At 48.6% G+C, this 14,725-nt stretch overlaps 1 protein-coding gene across 2 annotated transcripts in view; it reads right to left on the bottom strand.

Moving 5' to 3' along the window:
- SREBF2 (sterol regulatory element binding transcription factor 2) overlaps nucleotides 1–14,725 on the bottom strand; it is a 75,196-nt gene that overhangs the window by 10,851 nt on the left and 49,620 nt on the right. For both annotated transcript variants that reach the window (XM_019018465.4, XM_055374753.2), the window contains exons 11-13: nucleotides 11,427–11,596; nucleotides 3,473–3,641; nucleotides 1,826–1,943 (exon numbers count right to left, since the gene is read on the bottom strand). In XM_019018465.4, coding sequence (XP_018874010.4) covers nucleotides 1,826–1,943; nucleotides 3,473–3,641; nucleotides 11,427–11,596 — 457 coding nt within the window. The remainder of the gene's footprint in view (nucleotides 1–1,825; nucleotides 1,944–3,472; nucleotides 3,642–11,426; nucleotides 11,597–14,725) is intronic.

The following is a 14,725-nucleotide window of genomic DNA, read 5'->3' as shown; positions in this document are numbered from 1 at the left end:
AGAGGTTGCAGTGAGCCAAGATTGTACCACTACACTCCAGCCTGGGTGACAAAGTGAGACACTGTCTCAAAAAACCCCCCAAAAGGCCAGGCGCGGTGGCTCACGCCTGTAATCCCAGCACTTTGGGAGGCCGAGGCGGGCGGATCACGAGGTCAGGAGATCGAGACCATCCTGGCTAACACGGTGAAACCCCGTCTCTACTAAAAATACAAAAAATTAGCCGGGCGTGGTAGTGGGCGCCTGTAGTCCCAGCTACTCGGGAGGCTGAGGCAGGAGAATGGCGTGAACCCGGGAGGTGGAGCTTGCAGTGAGCCGAGATCGCGCCACTGCACTCCAGCCTGGGCGACAAAGCAAGACTCCGTCTCAAAAAAAAAAAAAAAAAAAAAAAAAAAAAAACCCCAAAAAACAAACAAAAATAACAAAAAACAAAAGTGACTTTGGCACCTATCTGCCTCTCAGGTCTTACTCTGTGAAAGAAGGACTGTGCTCAGTAAGTATGTCAGAGAGAAAAATTGCCCGGCACATTCCATGAGGGGCTGGGTCCCCAAGATGTCCAGGCCAGATGTGTCTGCCTTCTGCTGAGCTCGTCACATTTCATTCCCATCCCCTTTCTTTTTTTTTTTGAGACAGAGTCTAGCTCTGTCACCCAGGCTGGAGTGCAGTGGCGCGATCTTGGCTCACTGCAAGCTCCGCCTCCCGGATTCACGCCATTCTCCTGCCTCAGCCTCTGGAATAGCTGGGACCACAGGCGCCCGCCATCACGCCCGGCTAATTTTTTGTATTTTTAGTAGACGGGGTTTCACCGTGTTAGCCAGGATGGTCTCGATCTCCTGACCTCGTGATCTGCCCATCTTGGCCTCCCACCCAAAGTGCTGGGATTACAGACGTAAGCCACTGCGCCCAGCCCCCATCCCCTTTCAACAGGCCCCTGCTCCCTACCCCAAAAAGCAGAGCAAGCTAATGAAATTCCTGACTTGGTCCAAGTACTGACTCCGCTTGGTAAAGGGATACATAAAAATGAGCGCACCTGCCAGGCGTGGTGGCTCACGCCTGTAATCCCAGCACTTTGGGAGGCCGAGGCGGGCGGATTGCCCAAGATCAGGAGTTCAAGATCAGCCTGAATGACATGGTGAAACCTCATCTCTACTAAAAATACAAAAATTAGCCGGGCATGGTGGTGGGCGCCTGTAATCCCAGCTACTTGGGAGGCTGAGGCAGAAGAATCACTTGAACCCGGGAGGTGGAGGTTGCAGTGAGCTGAGACTGGTCCATTGCACTCCAGCCTGGGCAACAAGAGCGAAACTACAACTCAAAAAAAAAAAAAAAAAAAAGGCCTGGGCATGGTGGCTCACGCCTGTAATCCCAGCACTTTGGGAGGCTGAGGCAGGCGGATCACGAGGTCGAGACCATCCTGGCTAACATGGTGAAACCTCATCTCTACTAAAAATACGAAAAATTAGCGGGGCATGGTGGCAGGCGCCTGTAGTCCCAGCTACTCAGGAGGCTGAGACAGAAGAATGGCGTGAACCCGGGAGGCAGAGCTTGCAGTGTGCCAAGATTGCACCACTGCACTCCAACCTGAGTGACAGAGCGAGACTCCGTCTCCAAAAAAAAAAAAAAAACGCACTTGGTCTAGGAGGAAAGGCCAGGTCAGAGTTAACATAGGGCTCTCATTTTTGAGAAATTAAATACAAAGTAACCATTTGATTGCCCTGCCAACCCGATGCCGGGCTTGTTTCCCTCCAGGAGTGCAGGCCTTCAGGCTGTCCTGGAGTTGCCTGCGTGGACAGGTCCTAAGGCAGGGGGACTGGTCTGGGGACTTTACCAGCTCTCTTCTTCCTGGTCTCCAGCCTTCTTCTTGGCCTGAGGTTTCACCAAGGACTCTATAGCTCGCTCCAGCAGGTTCTTGCAGAAGGCCTGGTGGACCTGCGCAATGGGATCAGCTGGAAAAGAGACAGGCAAGGAGGGTTAAATGGAGCTCATTTATGAACCCACTTTGTCTTTACGGAGAGAAACTCCAAACACAGCCATGCCCTGTGAATGGGGATCAGAACCCCCTTCTCCACCAAAGCCCAGAACTACTGTGCTAAACAGTTGGAGGCTGGGGGAGAGTGTTCACTCCCAGGCTGAAGAGCTCAAGACTAGTTCTGGATGAGCTCCGGTGGGGAGGGGGTGTGGGGGAGGGTGCTGTGTCTCCTGGCACAGTGCTCAGTACTCTAAGGTTGGGAGCTGTCAGGTGGAGTTGGATCAGAAAACAGAAAATGGAATGTCTCAGAGGATTTCTCTTCTCCATGTGGCTAAGGAGAACCACCAGGCAAGGAAAAAAAGGTGGTAGCTGCTGCCACGCTCATGACAACGAAGAACATGCTCCGGTTTTTCCAGAGCCTTGTCATGGAACGTGCCATCAGCAGTGACCTGTCTGAACTGGCTAGACACGGGGCCTTGCAATGCTTGGATAGCTGACTGTCACCAGCAAGTTTCTTTACTGGCAGGCCTCAAATCACCAGCCCCTTCTCTCTCCTCACATGTGGCAGATATGTGGGCCTCGATCTAATGACCAGGAGAAGGAGGGACACTTATGAACACATTCCAGGTAACAAGGCCTGGAGACAGAGACTGCCAGAGATGACAAAGCCACTGAGAAGTCCATGTTTAGCCAGCAGGGGTGGGGTAGAAAGATTTAGGATTGCTTTTGCTTTCATCCTTTATATTTTGGTGTTGCACACAGTTCTCACGTTGAGCAATACAATTATTATTTAAAAAAAGAAAAGGATAGTGAACTCCCCCATGTGTGACACACACCCCTATACCTGTAGAACCTTACTCTCCCCACAGACTCCAATTCTGAGAGGGGAGGAAAAGTACAGCAGAAAGCAGACAGCCACTGAGCACTCAAGGTCTAAGTCAATCCTGACCAGCCTCTACTGCTCCAAGGCCGGGCGAGTCGACTCCAATCACTATCAAATGCCAGGGACAGAAAGCCAGCACCTCCTTCCAATGCCTGAAGCCTCGTCCCTGTCACCACTCTGAGCAGTTGATGACCGCCTGCCACCTATTGTTCCCAAACTCTCCATTTATGTCTGTCTGCTCTCCCAATGGGAGAGACCTGGAGGCCAGGGAAAGCAAGCCTCACACATCCTTTGTGTCTCCAAAGTGCCCAAAACAAGGGCTAAGAGTACACTTGGAGCTTAATCACAGTTTATTACTGTGTGATGTAAGGACCACGGGCTGTGAATGTCAGAGAGAGCAGAGCTGCACACCCAGCTTAGTCACTGACAATTTCTGATCAGGCTTGTGACCTTAGGCAAGTTACTCAACCTCCCTGAGCTTCAGTTCAAACAAACAAACAAACAAACGGACTCAACAAGATTAAGAGACAACCTGTGTCTCCGCGTGTCTGGTGCAGTGACTCTGTAGTACCGGCGGTTTGCATGGCTTTCTCCAATTCTGAATGGCTCCAAGGTATTCTCACCTGGGTTCCTCTGAGCACAGTATAGACTCTCCTTGGCAGCTGACTTCACAGACCAGCTCCGCTCCATGAAAAACTTCTGGCCCAGGGGGTGGCAGAGCCAGCGCAGGGAGTCAGGAACAGCACTGTGCTCGGGGCCACACAGGCTCTGGGCTCGGCTGAGGAAGTAGCTCTGTGGAAGGACAAGGACCAGGGGTAACACCAAGGTGGCAGAATGCTGGCTGCAGCCACTGTGGGGTGCAGAAAGCACCATGGTGGAGATGGGCTTTGAGGGAGACTGGGAAAGATGAGCACAGGGCTAGGACTCCCACAGGTACCTGAAAGTAAAGCCCACCATGGAAACTAGGGCAAGCCCACCAGTAGAGTGTGCTGGACTTGCTGACTAGGTCCACATCCCAGCAGGAGGGCAGGGAGCAGCCACAAGGCACGCGTGGGGCCCCTGCTGCATCCTGTCCTGCTGGGGCTGCCTGATCCTACTGGCATTCAACCTGCAGGGTAAACTAGGAAGGTGGTTTCCCAAGGAGGGGTCTCAGGGGCCCCCTGGCTGCTGTACTTTCCCCTCGGCCCCGTGAGTGCCAAGCCAGGCAGCCCCTTCTATCCTGGGACTTTTTATCATGTCATTTTAATTACATATCTTTTAGACTATTTTAGGCAAAATTTTTCTGCTTTGACTAATTTTTCTTTTACTTTTACTTTGCGTGTAAAGTTTAGAACAGTGCTCGGCACATGGCCAGCCGTCAGGGTCATATCAGATGGCACTGGAGTGAAGGGGCAGCTGGGTGGACAGCCCAGGCCCTGTACAGGCAAGTATCTGTGTGCAGGTGGTTGAGAGACTCCCCCCACAAAGCTGGCCCCGCAAGGGCGGCCCCCTACAGAAACCCCATGGCACCCCTGCATGAGCCCCTGATGTGAACACCAGCTTGCGAGACAGAACAGAGGGGGAACCTGGAAAGCCTCTTTGTGGGACAATTCAAAGAGCCAGGGCCCCGGTCACTGGGCCCCTCCTCCACTTGCCGGGATAACATCATTCCAGGACCCCACTGACAAGAACTGCAGGGACAATACCATCTACCACGTTTTCAGTTCTGTCACTTTTTGAGTGAGGATATTTTCACACTAACACCCATGACTTCCAACCCATAACCACTCCCCGAAACAGGCCAGGGTGAGTGAGGAACTGAGGACAGAAGACAGGAGGGAGGGAGAAGCATAAGATAGAAAGCCCAGGGAGCCCAGGGGCGGGGCTGCCAGGCCGAGGCCCGCAGACATCGCTTCCACACCCCAGCCCTCGCCCCCACAGGAGCAGCGCTGTTTCATGGTCTGGTTCAGTCTGATGGTTCTGACCTTTACTGGGCTCTACGTAGCCATCAGCGAATGTAACGGCTTCAGAAGACTTGAATACCAGGGTCAGAAATAGCACTGTCAGAGTGCCACTCGAGGACACAGACAGAGAAGACTATCTCTCTCCAGGGGGAACCTGGAGACACTGCCTGAGTCTGAGAGAAAACAACCTGTTCTATAGACACATACTCATAATCTCAAAGCAGCTTATGAGATGAGGTGGGGTGTTTCACTTACATTTCTAGTCATGGGACCAGTGGCACCAATAGTCCGTCCTTCCTCTTTGCTAACCAGTGTTGATACTGGATATTGGAGAACAAATGTAGAGGACCCTCGTGACCCTCTGCCAACCTTCCACAAAGCACTCACTGAATCTGAGCTGATAACTGCAATGGTGGGAGAATAGCAGTTGAGGAGCTGAGCAGGAAGGGAGATTGGGGGGTGGTGGCGTGATTCCTGGGCTTCGGAGGTCCCAGAACATTTGAACGGTTGACTCCAACTCTCTTTCCAAGAACAGCCAATTCCACATGTCCAATCAGCAAGGGAGCCTGGTGGCTGCTCCAGGCGAAACTGAGGACCAACTGGTCCCTCACGAGGGCCCAAATGTTACAAGTAGAAGCAAAGCCTAGTCCAGGTCATACAGCAAGAGGAACCAGAAAGGCAAATGTGGAAATCACTAAGTTAAAATGTATTTTAAGCTTAATTCTTTTCTTTTTTTTTTTAAAGACAGAGTCTTGCTGTGTCACCCAGGCTGGAGTGCAGTGGTGTGATCTCGGCTCACTGCAACCTCCGCCTCCTGGGTTCTAGCAATTCTCCTGCCTCAGCCTCCCAAGTAGCTGGGATTATAGGCACCCGCCACCGCACCCAGCTAATTTTTATATTTTTAGTAGAGACAGGGTTTCACCATCTTGGCCACGCTGGTGGCTTGGCCTGTAATCCCAGGCCAAAAAAAAAAAAATTTTTTTTTTTTTAAGTTTTCCTAAATTTTATAGATAACCAGAATCCTCCCCAACTGGGGCCTAGGAGCCTCCCCCTGTAACTCATCTGCTAATTGCCTGATGTGAAAGAGGCTGTGGCAAGAACCCCACAACTGTTTAGATCCTGAGAGCCACTCAGTATCCCTGGGCCAGTCCCAACCCCAGGTTGTGTCCCCCAACATCGGTCTAACCCCATGGCTCTCAAATCGTGTGCCAAGGCAGTCTGAGGTGCCACAGCAAGTGATCAAGGGAGCCATTGGCTATTTTAAACTTTCGAGGAAAACAGTGATGCTCAACATCAGCTGGGCACTGTAAGTGACTAGGATGGGGAGAGCCTGCAGCCTCAGCATTGAGATCACACTAGCTTCCTTTGGAGATGTGATATCTGTCATAGTACTGTGTGAAAATCAATGTGGAAAAGAGAGAGAGTGATGGTTGCTAGTCTGATTCCAAAGGTTGAGGTGTGCAGTGCTTGATAGGTTCATGTATTGGTAAGAAACAGTGACACCATGCTTGTGAAGAGCCATTCCACTCCAGCCTGGGCAACAGAGTGAGGCTGTATCTCAAAAAAAAATAAATAAATAAATATAAGAATATTTTGGATTCTTAATAACCATGATTTCTAAGAAATTATTAAGAATCCAAAATATTCTCTTTCTTTCTTTTGAGACAGAGTCTTGCTCTGTCACCCAGAGTGCAGTGGCACAATCTCGGCTCACTGCAACCTCTGACTCCTGGGTTCAAGTGATTCTGTCTCAGCCTTCCGAGTAGCTGGGATTACAGGTGCGTGCTACCATCCCTGGCTAATTTTTGTATTTTTAGTAGACACGGAGTTTCATCATGTTGGCCAGGCTGGTCTCAAACTCCTGACCTTAGGTGATCCACCCGCCTCAGCCTCCTGAAGTGCTGGGATTACAGGTATGAGCCACCGTGGCCAACCTCTTTTTTTTTTTTAATAGAGACATGGTCTCACTATGTTGTCCAGGCTGGAGTGGAGTGGCTCTATTCACAGGTGTGACCATAGCTGACTGCAGCCTCAAACTCGTGGTTTCAAGAGATTCTCCTACCTCAGTCTCCTGAGGAGCTGGGACCACAGGTGTGTGCTACCACTCCTAGCAAAAAATATTATTTCTTCTTTCAACTTGACATATGATTTTTTCAAATGACCACTAAGCTGTTAAGACAATTTAAATACCTATTAGGATGTTCAAACTTAACTCCTTAACAGAGGCCAGGCGCGGTGCTGCATGCCTATAATCCCAGCACTTTGAAAGGCTGAGGTGGGCAGATCGCTTAAGCCCAGGAGTTCGAGACCAGCCTGAGCAACATAGCAAAACCCTGACTCTACAAAAAATACAAAAATAAGCTTGGTGTGATGGTGTATACCTGCAGTCCCAGCTACTCGGGAGGGTGAGGTGGGATGATCACTTGAGCCCAGAGAGGTTGAGGCTAGAGTGTGCCGTGACTGCACCACTGCACTCCAGCCTGGGCAACAGAGCAAGACACTGTTTCAAAAAACAGAAACCAGAACCGTTAGGTATTTCTTTTGGCTAAGGGACACCATGAAAAATTTACTGAGACATAGTGAGTAGAGAAAGTTTGGGAATCTTGAGTCATGAGTTGAGCAAGTTTGGGAACCTCTAGTCTAAACCATTTTCACAGAGGCCAGCCCTCCACTTGCCCCCAACACCTGGCTCATTTGTAGCTAAATATATCTCACCAAATTCAAAGCTTCTTCCTTTATAAAAAAGTACTGTCTGAGTCTCTTTATCCTCTCTCAAGAGAAGTAAACAGAGAAGAGCAGTTACTTCAAAGATGACAGTTCTCCTTTTTCCATCTTACTGAATATGCAAATTTGGTAATACTATTAAGTTTCAAATATTTATATCCTTTGACACAGCATCACCATCTCTACAGATTTGGTCTGAGGAAACTCTTATGGAGGTGCATGAAGACAATGGACAAAAATGTTCCCTAAAGCACTGTTTATAATGGCAAATACTGGAAACAACCCAAATGTCCATCGGCAGCATCAAGTACCTCTGTAGAATGAAGAGGCTACAAAGAAACACCCAAGATTCATCGTTAGTCACTAAATCTGGAAGACCAACACTTCCAGACATCAAGACGTAAGAGAAAACTCAGCCATTAGGGTTGGGTGGTGGTGGTGCAGTGGAACAGACTAGCAGATCTGGAGGCAGACCCACGGTACACGGATCCTTGATTTATGAAAAAAAGGTGCCACTTGGTGCAGCAGGGGAAGGATAGTTTTTAAAATAACAGGTTCTGCGTCAGGTAGATATCCTTACGGAGAAAAACAGATCTTGCACTCCTACCTCCAACTCTTATAAAAATTAATTCCAGGTGGATTAGGTACATATGTGTAAAGAGTAAAAAATAAAGCGTCTAGCAGACAACATAGGAGAATATCTTCATGACTTTGAGGTAGGACAAAGATTTATTGAACAGGACTTAAAATGTCTAACTGTAAAGGAAAAGACTAATAATCTGGATTTCACTGAAATTAAGAGCTTGTGCTCTCACTAGACACCATTAAGACAGAACAGGCAAGCCCCAGAGTGGGAGAAGGTATCTGAAAAGCATATATCCAATAAAGGGGTCATCTCCAGAATAAAGAATTCCTCTAATCAATGAGACGACAGATAGTCCAAATGAAAAAGAAGTAAGACTTGAATTGAATGTAATGAAACAGACTATCCAAATTGTCAATAAATGTAAGAAGAGGTGCTCAATCTCATTAATCACCTGGGAAGTACAAATGAAAACTACAATGAGATACACTAGAAGGGCTTTAAAAAATTGACATTACATGTGTTCGGTAAGGATGTAGAACTGGAAGTCTTGTTCACTGCTGATGGAGTGGAGAATGGCCAACAATTTGGAAATACGCACAACCTCTGACCCAGCAATGCCATTCCTAAAAATGCAGTCACATTTCCTGAAAGATATGTGTACAAGGAGGTTCACAGCAGCACCCTTCATAATAACCAAAGCCAGAAAGCAACTAAAAAGTTCATCTGCAATAATCTAGTCATACAATGGAACACTATAAATATGAGAACGAACAATCTATAATTCTACATAACAACATAAATGATTCTTACACGATATTGAGCAAAATAAGTCAGACACAAAACAGTGTATACTGCAAGACTCTCCTTATATTAATATAGTTTAAACAGAGGCAAAGCATCTGAGGTGACTAGGATGGTGGTTACCCTTGGAAGGCTGGAAGGCTTGGGGGAAGGGGCAGGTTAGTGATTGCAAAGGGCCCAAGAGAAGTTTCTGGGGTCTTGGTTCTGTACTTTGATCTGTCTGCTGGCTATAAGGGTGTGTTTACTCTGTGGAGTCACTGAACTGTGTATTTATGATTTGTATACTTTTTGACATGCATATTGTAATCTTTTTTTTTTTTTTTCTTGAGACGGAGTCTCACTCACTCTGTCACCCAGGCTGGAGTGCAGTGGTGCAATCTTGGCTCATTACAACCTCCACTTCCCAGGTTCAGGCGATTCTCCTGCCTCAGCCTCCCAAGTAGCTGGGATTACAGGTGTGCATCACCATGTCCGGCTAATTTTTGTTTGTATGTACGTATGTATTTATTTTGAGATGGAGTCTTGCTCTGTTGCCCAGGCTTGAGTGCAATGGCGTGATCTCCGCTCAATGCACCCTCCACCTCCTGGGTTCAAGTGATTCTCCTGTCTCAGCCTCCCAAGTAGCTGAGATTATAGACACATGCCACCACGCCTGGCTAATTTTTGTATTTTCAGTAGAGACAGGGTTTCATCATATTGGTCAGGCTGGTCTTGAACTCCTGACCTCAGGTGATCTGCTCGCCTTGGCCTCCCAAAGTGCTGGGATTACAGGGGTAAGCCACTGTGCCCGGCCCTTCCAGCCAGACTTCTAAGCATGTACTTTGATAAGTTTACTGAAATGACAAACAATAGACAGATTAAACTCCAGTGACAGAATTCAGAAAAGTGGTTACCTTGGTTGGGGCAGGAAGAGCAGGGAGGGCCTCAAGAAGGCTTCTGGGGGTGCTGGGAATGTTCTACTTCTTGATGTGGGTGGGTGTTGCGTGGGTGACTTCACTTCAAGCCGTAAGTTAAAATGTGGGCATTTTTCTGCATGTATGTTGTATTTTGATAAAATGAATGTCTTCAAAACATTTTTGGGGGGCATGGAAGTTACAAATGTAATGACATCAGCCCAGAGCACTTCAATAAACCGCAAAGGAGAGAGATCTCATCAATGCCTCCTGCTGTCAGCCTAGATTCACCTTTCCCAGAAAGCCCACCCTGACTTCCCCCAAGACCAGCTCAGGAGCTCACCCTAGCTCACACTGTCCTGAAGACCTGGTCCCAGGAAGATCTGTCGAGGGAAGGTTGAAATGAATAGGAAAAATGATGTGTCTTCAGTGTCTGTGGACTCCCAGGTTGTCTAGCCCACAAGTGAGGATGGGGTTCTTTCTCCACCTGGAGCCCAGTCCTCCTCATGAGAAGATCAATGTCAAGCTCAAGAAGGGCTGCTGTCTAGATTCCTTACCAACTATGCTCCCTGAGGACAAGGCAAATGTCCTGCTTAGAGAGGGTGCTCAGTCATATTTGCTGAATGAGTGAATCAAGGGATGAATCTCTTATCTGTGGTCACCAGAAACAGAGGTAAGACATAAAAAGTATCACTTCTCAGCCTTCTGGCTAGGATCAAGTGTAGACATAAAGAGTACACTGGGCTTCCCTGCACCCTTTGTCCCCTAGACTATCGTGATGTACTTCAGGAAACGTATCAGTGTCACTACAGGGCACGTTCTGATTCATTCTCAGCTCATCTCTGCTGTTACTGAGATACGGAAACAAATAGAGATGTGGTAATGCTTGAACATACCTGATGTATTCAGCAGTCTACCCATAGTGGGACACAAAGTAAAACATACCTGTTTCTGCTAGAGTAAGAGAAAGCCTGAGGTCAGCATGTTGTGAACTAGCTGATAACAAGGACCGGGAATTACCCATTTGAGAGTCCCCAAGCCTGGCTCCTAGCTAGGCATATGGGAGGTGCTTGATAGCCACAATCCCTGCCCTCATCTGACCTGAGCTCCTTGTAGACAGGCACAGGTTTTCTTTTACTTTTATTCATTTCATTTTTCTTTTCTTTAACTCTGTAACTTGGCAAAGGCACTGGCTTTTATTTCTGGATTCACAGTGCTGTGATCAACACAAGATGCCCAATAAATACCTTCTGAGTAAATAAAAGAACCATGAGACATAACCAGGGGATTCTAAGAATTTTTATGACCATTTGAAGAACAGAAAAGTTGCATATTAACCCCCAAGTACAGTAGCTCTGCTATTGCTGAACCAATCTTCATATTACCTCAGGGGACCAAAATGTCCTGCCTACAAGGCTTATGGTATTAAGGCCACAAGGGGAGGAATTTTGGTCTGTTTTATCGGTTGCTGGGAGTCCTGGTGAAATGAGTGACTGAATGAATGCCTACCCCTCCAGGCGGGCAGCACCTGATGGGGAAGGGGGTTCATAACTGCTTCTGCATCTTAACTCCTTCCTGGCTAGGTAAGTGCTCAGGGGAGGTTTACAGAAGGGAACCGAAGGGTACTCACGGCCAGGAAGCCCAGCTTGCCTCCACACCGGGTCTTGAGCCCCATGGCAGCAGTCAGATGGATCTCAACCAGTGTGCTCGGTGGGATCTTCTCCTCTGCACATTCAGCCAGGTTCACGGCACACAACGCCATGTGTACATCGGAACAGGCGGATCCTGCAGGAAGCTTCCCTAGGGTGGGCAGAAACAGACACTATCATTGATGGAGCCCCAAAACCAAACTTTTTCCTGCTCTCTCCAGCACAATCAAAGTAAGAGAGGAACCAGGGGAGAAGCGAGGTGAACTTTGTGATCAGACAGGCCTGATCACAGGATGGGATGCCAGGCTCTGTGATATACTGGCTGTGTGTTCCTGTCTACCTCACAGGGTAGCTGAACATGGCACCCATTTCTGTTGCACCCAGAGCTGTCACAACTGCAGGTTGTTGTATAGGACTCAGAGGCGCACAGTGCAACATTTCCCAAAACAGTGTCAGCAGCACAGCCACACTGTGTGTTTCCAAACATTCAACAGAGGTAATGAAAATTTTTTTAGATGAACCGATTTGAATTTATTTTCATTAAAAAACCTTCACAATGTGGCTGGGTGCCAGTGGCTCACACCTGTAATCCCAGCACTTTGGGAGGCCAAGGCTGGCGGATCACTTGAGGCCAGGAGTTCGAGACCAGCCTGGCAAACACAGTGAAACCCCATCTCTACTAAGAATAGAAAAAATTAGCTGGACCTGGTGGCACATGCCTGTAATTGCAGCTACTTGGAAGGCTGAGGCAGAAGAATTGCTTGAGCCTGTGATGCGGAGGTTGCAGTGAGTTGAGATCGCACCACTGCACTCCAGCCTGGGCAACAGAGCGAGACTCTGTCCCCCAAAAAAGCCAAAAAAAAACCCTGCCTTCACAATACACAAACACATACCCATTTGAGGGGGAAGTGACATAAACTGAGCAAGGACAGCTGAACACATGTTGGGTTAGTGGGTGGGAGGCCAGGAAGGCTTACCACACCCTCCCCTATGAGAGGTGCACAGTGGCCCATCTGGGGCTGATCCCCTAATCAGGGAACAAAGTATCCTTGCACAGGCACAAGGGCCCATCACAGCTCTCGTGAGACTTTCATACTGTTGCTGGCTTTGGTCCTCGCTACAAGGGCAAGCAGTCTCCTTGCCTCAGGGGAGGAAGTGCCCATGTCAAGGTGCAGACAGTGGCAAAGCCAGGCTTCCCGTGCTCATCCAGCCCTGTGTTCCCACTCCTGGGCTGCCTTGCTTCCCTGTCTTTTTATCAGCGTAGGGAGATCTCAGCCTCCACACTTCATTCTGTACTGGCCTCAGGTGATCCTCCTGCAGGAGACACAGGGAGGGAGGTGAGAGGGCAGTGTGGCAACCATACTGTAGTTACCTCTGTCCCCTCAGTACCTCACACAGGGAATGCCAGTGAGTATGGAAGGAATGAGTGATGTAAAGCTTCTCAGCTGGAATTCTCTAGAACTTGGCAGCAAGGAGGACACAGCCTGATCAGAGACCTGAGTATGGGCTTATTCTGTCCCAAGGGCACACTGAGGAACAGACAAGATAACAGTGGGGCAAATTTGCAGATAGGGACCTTCTGCTAAAATTCTACCATGAGCTCACATATTAAAGCTGCACAACAGCCCCACTGTCTCATCTCCTGGTCACTCCTACATCACTTGCCTGGCTCTGTTCCACTTTTGGCTGAAGCTCCTTACTGCCACCAAGGTATCTAACACCTTCCAGTTACCACATCCTACTGTTATTCATGGCCCTCATCTTACTGGGTGTCCCAGCAACAATCTCCCCTCCTCAACTCTCTGACCTTGCTCCTCCAACACTTAGCATCTCAGTGTCTCCTCAGACCTCTCCAACTGCTCCTCTCAGGCAGCCTCTGCCCCTGACTCCCCATCCTCTATCTGTTCATCTCTGCATGCATGTGCAGTGGCACAATCACAGCTCGCTGCAGCCTCAATCTACCTCCTAGGCTCAAGTGATCCTCCCACCTTGGCCTCTCAAGTAGCTGGAACCACAGGCACACACCACAAAAACCAGCTAATTTTTTGAATATTTTTTGGAGAGATGGAGTCTCCCCGTGTTTCCCAGGCTGACGGGAAACTCCTGGGCTCAAGCGACCTTCCTTCCTTGACCTCCCAAAGTTCTGAGATTACAGATGTGAACTGCTGTGCCAGCCTTTATCCTTTCTTTTTGAGATGGAGTTTTGCTCTTGTTGCCCAGGCTGGAATGCAGTGGTGCCATCTTGGCTCACTGCAACCTCCACCTCCTGGGTTCAAGTGATTCTCCTGCCTTAGCCTCTCGAGTAACTGGGATTATAGGCACATGCCACCACACCCGGCTAATTTTTGTATTTTTAGTAGAGACAGGGTTTTGCCATGTTGGCCAGGCAGGTCTCGAACTCCTGACCTCAGTTGATCCACCTGCCTTGGCCTCCCAAAGTGCTGGGATTACCGGTGTGAGCCACCGCGATGGCCTGTCTGTTCTTTAGATGAGGGTCTCCTTTTCACCATATCCACTCTCACAGGCTCCCTTGCTTTTCACTCTCACCTGTAGTCTTCTTTGGGCTGTAGATCCTGCATGTCCAGCTCACCTCCACATCTCACAGGCAAGTGTCCAAAAGGGAACTCACCACCCTTTTCCTGGAAAGTTGCTCTTCCTTCTGTTTTCTTTACCTTTGTTGGTGGCACCATCGCTCAAACTCCCAAGGAAGAACCAGGGAACCGTCTTAGCCGACTACTGTCCCCATCCATCAGTCCAATGAGTCCCCAGTCCAGTCAATTCCACCTTCTAATTTCCTCTCATCTGTCCTTTCAGCAACTGTCATCTTTAATCTGCATCAGCTTCTATTTGGCCTCTCTAGCTCTAGCCTTGATCCTCTGGGATCCACTCCTTATCTGCCATCAGAGTGAATCTTCTAAACCTTTTTTTTTTGGAGTGCTATGGTGCAATCTTGGCTCACTGGAGCCTTGATCTCCCAGGCTCCAGTGATTCTCCCACATCAGCCTCCTGGGTAGCTGGGATTACAGGTGTGCATCACCATGCCTGGCTAATTTTTGTATTTTTTGTAGAAATGGGGTTTTGCCACGTTGTCCAGGCTGGTCTCGAACTCTTGAGTTCAAGTGATCCTCCTGCCTCAGTCTCCCAAAGTGCTGGGAGTATAGGCGTGAGCCAGCTACCATGCCCAGCCTGACTCTTCTAAACTTGAGAAGCACAAACCTGATCATATCACTATTTTCCTAATGCTCTTCACTGAATCCTACTGATACACTACAAGATCCTC

The sequence above is a fragment of the Gorilla gorilla genome, chromosome 23 (genome assembly GCF_029281585.2).
Source record: "Gorilla gorilla gorilla isolate KB3781 chromosome 23, NHGRI_mGorGor1-v2.1_pri, whole genome shotgun sequence".
NCBI classification, from domain to species: domain Eukaryota; kingdom Metazoa; phylum Chordata; class Mammalia; order Primates; family Hominidae; genus Gorilla; species Gorilla gorilla.
The sequence above is the reverse complement of the archived record's forward strand: the minus strand, read 5'-3'. Positions and strand labels throughout refer to the sequence as shown.